Source organism: Lolium rigidum, chromosome 3 (genome assembly GCF_022539505.1).
Source record: "Lolium rigidum isolate FL_2022 chromosome 3, APGP_CSIRO_Lrig_0.1, whole genome shotgun sequence".
Taxonomy (NCBI): Eukaryota; Viridiplantae; Streptophyta; class Magnoliopsida; order Poales; family Poaceae; genus Lolium; species Lolium rigidum.
In genome coordinates, this window is record NC_061510.1 from 168,094,006 (window position 1) to 168,101,505 (window position 7,500).

Below are 7,500 nucleotides of genomic sequence, written 5' to 3' on the forward strand. Positions count from 1 at the left end.
GTAGCATTGAGCTTGAGCACACACCTTGGAGGAAAAAAACTGCGATGCTGCCTTCGTAGGAAGGAACTCGAGGTCCACGTCGGCGCGTTCCTTCCTTGTGTTCCACGAAGGAACGCCGCAGCTCCCTTCCCTGTACTGTACGAACTGCACGGAACACGCCTTCATTACCCACACATCGCTATCGCACGAACCAGCCCGCCTTCTTCCTCATCCCCGCTCTGCCGCCCATCGCAGACTCCAAAACCCTAGCCTGAGATCGCGAGGTCCCGATGTCGGACGTCACCGCCGAGTCCACGCCGCGCCAGCGCCCGCCCCCGCCCTCGCCGTCGCTGTCCCAGCAGCAGTCGCGCGTCCGTCAGCAGCCCCCGCCCGGCTCCGACCCCCTCGCTCTCGGCCTCATCATCTTCCTCGGCCTCTGCTTCCTCCTGGTGACCCCACACTTCCCCTCCTCTTTTCTCAAATTTCTGGTGCTAGAGTAGTAGATAGACTAGTGTTTGGTCGCGCCGTCTGTATGTGCGCGCGCGCGCGCGCGCCCCTGATCCACCGATTGGCTCATCCTTTTGGATCAGGCACTGGGGTTTTGTACTTGTGGGATGTATTGGTCCTGTCCTTCCGCGCGGGATCGGCCGGTTGTGTTTACTACGTGCTTCCTAAGCAGATTATAACCCTTTAGAACTGTATTGCCGAATCAGTTGCTAGTCATTAATATGAAGAAACTTACTTATTAATCATTATTCTAGTATTTAACTCTAGAATAATTTTCTGGATAGTCTATGTTGTTCTAGGCATTTTTCTTCTGCTCAGTACCAAATTTATTTGAGGGATACTTGATTGGTCCCAAAATCTACTAAGTCAAATATGGAGTAGATCCTGCCAAAACAAAAACTATGGAGTAGATTGCGATTTCACAAACATAGGGGTAGTGTACCTACTGAAACTAATTGGTGCTAAAATCATGTGTACAAGTCTCTGAAACTTCCCGAATAACACTGAGACATTAGTTAGGTTATGTTCTACATCTCTGCAAAATTTTGAGATCTGACTCAACCGCAGTAACTAGGCACATGAAAGGCAAATGCTCACCGAAATAGTGTTTCCAGTGGTGTGCTAGGTATCGCCTTTCTTTCTGTCCATGGCAGATCGATTTCGTCTAGCTAGAAAATACCACCCCATTTGCTATTTTCTTCCAGATTGTTCACACTTCACAAAACTATTGGTTCGGTGAAAACTAGAATTTCCAGTAAACTCTCTTTTATCACCTGATACATTTGACTAGGGCGATACAAAACTATTAATTTTATACTTTCTCTAGTTGAGTTTTTATTTATTCAACACATACTCTTTGTATTTCATGCCCTGCTACTGTCAGTGGCACCAGTTGCGAAATTTAAGCAATTTTGACTGACAAAGATTGTAGCAACATAGCATTCTTTTCCTATTATAACTGATTGCTGTTGACTTAAATTGCCAGTAAATAACAGAAACGTGCAAGGCTAGTAGTAATGCTGGTAGAGTACTTGGATAAAAGCCAAAACTAGTAAGTGTCAAATGAGCTCAATATTGTTTATTACTAAAAAAAAACTTATGCAACAGAGTTGCATATATCCATAAGAGTTAGCTTGCCTGTGGAAAGTTTACACCACCCAAAAATTTGTATGGGCAAAGTAGTTTCTGCTTGCCTCTAAAAATGTTTCTAAGTGCCCAATGGTATTTTGTTACAGAAAAGTGTCAAATGGTTATTCTTTCCTTGATTTTTCTACGAGGGTTAGGAATGCATGGATCTTTTGTTGGATATAGGATTGCATGTAATCATGTGAAGTAATGTGGAATTTTAGAGCAAATGTTTGGCATGGATGATGGATCTCCAAGCAGACATGGCCAAGGGAAGGTTGAATTCCTTGCTTCATTATGGAGTCATAGCGATGAATGGTTTATGTGTTCATTGTGCCCACCATTCAAAAGAGTAAATCGATATAACATTGTGGATATGTAGTACTCTCCATAAGTATGTATTAGAGGATATAGAATGATTTTACGTATTTGCTTCAGCTGTGGTGGTATGCAAAAAAGGTCAGATGGATAGGGTGTTATCCTAGAGAAAATCACTCTCAATTACAATGGTATCTTCAATCCTCTGTCTACTTTTGACAACCATATAAGTATTTGCTAGCAGGAAAGTTCAGGTGTTCTGGGTTAATTTACTTAGCTAAAAGGACTAGTATTCCTAAATCAGTAAGATTATGCTTATGCAGTACTAATTGTATTTTTAATTTTCTGGTCTACTTTTTGAAACCATAAAAGTTTAGTGTAAGGACTACTTGCACTAGATCAGTAAGACTATGCCGTATTAATCATAAGGAGAAAGTCTATAAAGTCTAAAGGCATGCCTTACTTTAATAGAAGTAATGCACATCCATTTGATGAGAAGTGAGAATTCTAAATAATATAGTAGGACTAACTAAATTTGAACATCAGTGCAGACCTTAGTGAAAAGGAATCTAAAGATGATATGGCACTGCAACTTTCTTACTGTGCCTTACCTTAAAATAGAAAACTTGCAAATGTGACTTTTAAGGAGAGGAGTCAAGGCAACGGAGAAAGGCCACTTTCAGTTAGCACTCTATTTTCATCAGGTTCTAAATTCTAATGGAGTTGTATTGCTGCTATTGTTGAGCATTCTAAAATGATCAAATGAACGTCATCTGTTTTTGAGATAAATTGTCAAAAGCTTCGGTCCTTGCTGATGTGTTGCAATCCCATTCAAGCACGAAAGAAGACTGATCCTAAAACAGTCTAGTTGCCCTTATGATCTTTTACAAGATTTACTTATATATCTAGTCTCCTGCCAGTTCAAAATGTTCTTTGAGTATGCTTATGCACATGCTTGGTCTATTATTTATATCAACTGACGCACATTGTGCTCTAGTAGGAAATTTAGTAAGTTCACTGGCCCTGACTACCTTATTGTGTACTGGCTGAAGTACACTAAGAAGAGGGATTTCTGCATAGTACATACATTAGTTCTCTAATTGAAGCATGCTGTGTGGAGTTCACCATTAAATATCTCACGTATTGGTTAATATATGCAGGTTTCATTCTCAGCTCCATCCAGCATTGTACATCAAGTTCCTGAAGGACATGTTGGTGTATACTGGAGAGGAGGTGCTCTTTTGAAAACAATCACTCCTCCAGGTACCTTATTTGTTCGAATGTTTCTTCTCTTTTTTGTTTTGAGTGCCTGTTCACTAATATTTTTCTTTGTTGCTAGGTTATCATCTAAAGCTGCCTTTGATCACCCAGTTTGAGCCAATACAGGTTACACTCCAAACAGACCAGGCAAGTGAATGACCCTGTTTTCCCTTAATATTATGAAGCTATGTTTTTCACTCCAATTGTATTGCTGATCATGTCTGCTTGTCTGGATAACTACTTGTTTCGAACTTTTGAAGTGCGAACTGAAGGACCGCTTAAGGCCTTAGGACCGCTATATTTCTTTAACAGTCCAGTTTGTCATGTTAATATATTTACGTGTCTTGTTATGCTAAACCAGGTCAAAGGTATTCCTTGTGGAACAAAAGGTGGTGTCATGATCAGCTTTGACAAGATAGAGGTATAATAATGTCGTTTCTACTGTTAATTATAGCTCTGTCCCACGGAGTTCATTTGCTTGTTTCTGAATTGGTTAATCCACTGGTGGGCTTTCAGGTTGTCAATCGTCTAAATAAAGACTTTGTTTATGACACCCTACTCAATTATGGTGTGCATTATGACAAGACATGGATTTATGACAAAATTCATCATGAGATAAACCAGTTCTGCAGTGCCCACAGTTTGCAGCAAGTTTACATTGACATGTTTGATCAGGTTGGTTAATTCATTTAATCCACTTTTGGTTGTTTCCTACATGGTCCCTGTAAATCCTATGCAGAACTCTAATAAATGTGAAATGATTTTGAGAGGTAGCCAGGTAGGGCATGTCATGTTCTATATTTCTGCAACCTTTGAGATCTAACTCAAACACACCTGTGAGACCCAATGAAGACAACCAATTGCTTTGGTGGTTTTACAATTGGGCTAAGTATATGTGTCCTTTGTCTCTCGAAGATATTATTGATTTTGACCTTGAAATTTGTTAGATATATATTGAGATTACTTAGAAATCTTGAGTTCAGCAGAAAATTTAGTAATTTACCCATTTCACCTGATATGTTTCCCTTCTTACATTTAGCTGTGCAATATAGAAACCTTATATCTGTATCACTGGCTCACTGTCCTGCCAAAATTTCAGATTGATGAGACAATGAAAGATGCTATCCAAAGGGACTGCACACGCTATGCTCCTGGAATTGAAATCATCAGTGTTCGTGTTACAAAGCCGAACATACCTGTTAATATCAGGAGAAATTTTGAACTTATGGAGGAGGAACGTACAAAGGTATATATACACTACGTGTGGAAATATCATCTGCGATACTTGTGTCCACACGAACAATCTTGTACTGTTATATAGAATGCTGAGAGTGCTTGAGATTCTATTATTTGTGTAGCATACATATCATGCATTAGGGCTCGTTAAATAGTAAGCAATTGTGGCTACTAAGTTAGTGCACTTAGTTAATGGCTCTGATTGATTTTTTTAAAGAAATCAATCTGACTGTTAACGGATTGTTCTTGTTGCATATAACTGCGGAGTAATAAAAATCACAACCTTTATCTTTCTTAAGTTTTGCCAACTTCACAAGCAGCATCATGAATGCGCATACTCAAAGTAGGCGGCTTGTCATCAATGTTTTTAAGTCCTGGCAGGTAATGCTTTATTAGATCATCAAGCCTTCTTGTTAGACTTGGCTAACAGGCCCTGGCACCCATAATAATTTATTAAGACAACCGCGAGCAGACCATGCAGATGGCCGAGCATCGAACATGGGTGGGCTTGGATGCGCATCCGTGTCTCTTGCCAACTGGTCACCTTGGTTCTCCATCATTGAGGATTTATGAGATCAGTATATACAAACACATCTCTGATAGCAGCACCTTTGCTTCTAAGCAGCTCATTATTCTATGGTATTCTGAGATTTGCATGATTCTGTACTTACAGGGAATGATTACTTGCATTGCCGTATTGATATAATGATGACATCTCCTTGTTTCTGTAACTTTTAAGATTTGCAGAATATCTGTTGTATACTTAAACTGTCTTCACTTTGCAGGCTCTGATCGCCATCGAAAGGCAAAAGGTTGCAGAGAAGGAGGCAGAAACTCAGAAGAAGATTGCACTATCTGAAGCAGAAAAGAATGCATTAGTGAGCAAGATCCTTATGCAACAGATGTTGACGGAGAAAGACAGCTCCAAAAGGCAGCAGCAGATTGATAATGAAATGTATCTTGCCCAGCAGAGAGCCCTGGCAGATGCAAACTATTATAGGTATGGCGAGCATTACTGTTTCTTCATTTTATCCTGCTCATGCAAGCTTTTTTTACTTGTTAACTGAATGCATTTGGTCTGGTCTGTCTAGGATTACAAAGGAAGCAGAGGCTAACAAACTAAAACTTACTCCTGAATATCTTGAGATGAGGTTCATTGAATCAATTGCCAATAACACAAAGATTTTCTTCGGTGAAAAGGTATCGAATCGTTGCAGACATCATCTTCTTTTTCACATTTGGTGAGAATCCTGGGCTGAGCTGCCGGCTGTTCTTCTGCAGATTCCAAACATGATCATGGATCAAAGGTTGATTCGGAGCCACCCTGATTCTACTCCAAGCAAGGACCGCTTAGAAGTAGAGTAGTGCCTTATGTGGATTTGAAGTTGGTTGGTTGGTTTTGTAATCCCGTATGGAGGTTTGGCTTCATTTGAAATCCTTTGATCCATGGGAATCCAAAAGGATGGGATACTAGGACCTCTTTAAGATGGTAGTTAGCCTTCAGATTAAGCAAGGATTTAGAAGGTTGGATGTTGCCTCTTCATGTGCCTTGCCTGGCACATCTATCTAACTTTGCTGAAATATTTGGCCTACATTAGTAGTTAGCGTATCTGGAGTTGGAACAATATGCGCGCCCTTTTGATCTGTAAGGAAGAAATGCAGATCCCTTAACTGAAATATTTTGCATTCTTCAGTGACTGGTTCACTCTGTATATGAGCTTGCCCCATCAATGTAATTTGTTCTCTAAATGGTACTACAATTACTGAAAGCTCACACTGTTCTCCGGATAGAAATGTATGTCTATTTTTGATGTTACTGGCTGTAATGAACAAGTTTTTTGGACGTCCATGTGTTCTAAAAATCTTGCAATGGCTCCCCCTTGATCACCCACATTGCTTGCAGAAGCTATCGAGAGTGTTCTCGCGAGATCGTGATCTAGACCAGGGTCGAAAGTGAAGAGTGGATTGTTGACAATGACATGGGTTTGCGATCGACCTCCTGTTGCCTGTCCCCTTAACCTTGAAGGCTCATGGTACTCCCGTGCTTGGTAGAGGTGACGGCGCATGATTGCCCGTGAGTTACCAAAACCCTAAGCCTATGGGAAATATAGGCTAGATTGAAGTTGGAAATATGTAAATTTGCTGGAAATATAAAAGAAACAAAGGAAAAACACAACAAAAGGGAGTGGAAATTAGTGCTTCTCATTGTCGAGCCACCTCCACTCTCCATGGTTCTGTACCTAATAACCATAGGAGCCTCGACTTAGGGAAGATATAGGCTAGATTGAAGTTGGAAATAGAATGCGACGTTTTGGTCTTTTGGAGGTTGAGCTACATATAGCTCTTTATTTTCAAACAGTGAAAATTCGTACTTTAAAGTTTTTGAAAAAATTGAAACAAAATTCTAGAGAAGCCAATGGTGTATGCCACAATGGTGCAAATTCTCAATGCAAACCAATTTGTATTCTAGGCTATACGAAATTGATAAAATATGATAAATTTTATAGTCTTGAAATATGCAATATTCACTATAAAAATTGCCATTTGTGTGTAGCCTAGAATATGAAGTAATTTGTATTGAGATTTTACACTATTGTAGTATACATCATTGGCTATCCCTAGAATTTTATTTTGAAATTTTTGAAACTTTAAAATTCAAACTTCAAATGTTTGCAAATAAAAGGCTATGTATAGTTTAGCCTCCGTTTTAAGTTTTCCATTAGAAATATTCAAATTTTCTGAAAAATAAGAGAAAAGAAGGAAAAACACAACAGAAGGGAGTGGAAATTAATGTTTTTCATTGTCGAGCCACCTCATGTCCAAGGTTTAAAATAGCACGCCATTTCTCCGCTAATAGTGCCTATAGGGTCCACGCTAAAATTTAGTAATTTTGCTCGTTGTGGTGCTATTTGCGAAATAGCATGCTATATCGCGCTAAAACTTCATAGCGTTAGCGTGCTATTTTTTCCAGGCAAGTAGCTTTCACTTTTTCATGGTGATGAATTACGATCTGTTGGTTCCACTTATAAATCAGAAGATAATATCGCTAATGCTAATAGTTTTTAATAAATAATT

At 39.5% G+C, this 7,500-nt stretch overlaps 1 protein-coding gene across 1 annotated transcript; it reads left to right on the top strand.

Moving 5' to 3' along the window:
• Positions 1-202: 202 nt before the first annotated feature.
• On the top strand, positions 203-5,854 carry LOC124702668 (erlin-2-B-like). Its single transcript, XM_047234827.1, has 9 exons — positions 203-428; positions 3,090-3,192; positions 3,269-3,336; positions 3,551-3,610; positions 3,706-3,864; positions 4,289-4,435; positions 5,211-5,425; positions 5,517-5,625; positions 5,707-5,854. The coding sequence occupies exons 1-9, from the start codon at positions 270-272 to the stop codon at positions 5,788-5,790; spliced, it is 1,104 nt and encodes a 367-aa protein (XP_047090783.1). The 5' UTR covers positions 203-269; the 3' UTR covers positions 5,791-5,854.
• The last annotated feature ends 1,646 nt before the right edge of the window (positions 5,855-7,500 follow it).

Coding starts and splice junctions, on each gene's coding strand:
- LOC124702668 (XM_047234827.1), top strand. CDS start 270: ATGTCGGACGTCACCGCCGAGTCCACGCCGCGCCAGCGCCCGCCCCCG. Junction 3,337..3,550: donor TTACACTCCAAACAGACCAG/GCAAGTGAATGA, acceptor ATGCTAAACCAG/GTCAAAGGTATTCCTTGTGG. Junction 4,436..5,210: donor TGGAGGAGGAACGTACAAAG/GTATATATACAC, acceptor TTCACTTTGCAG/GCTCTGATCGCCATCGAAAG.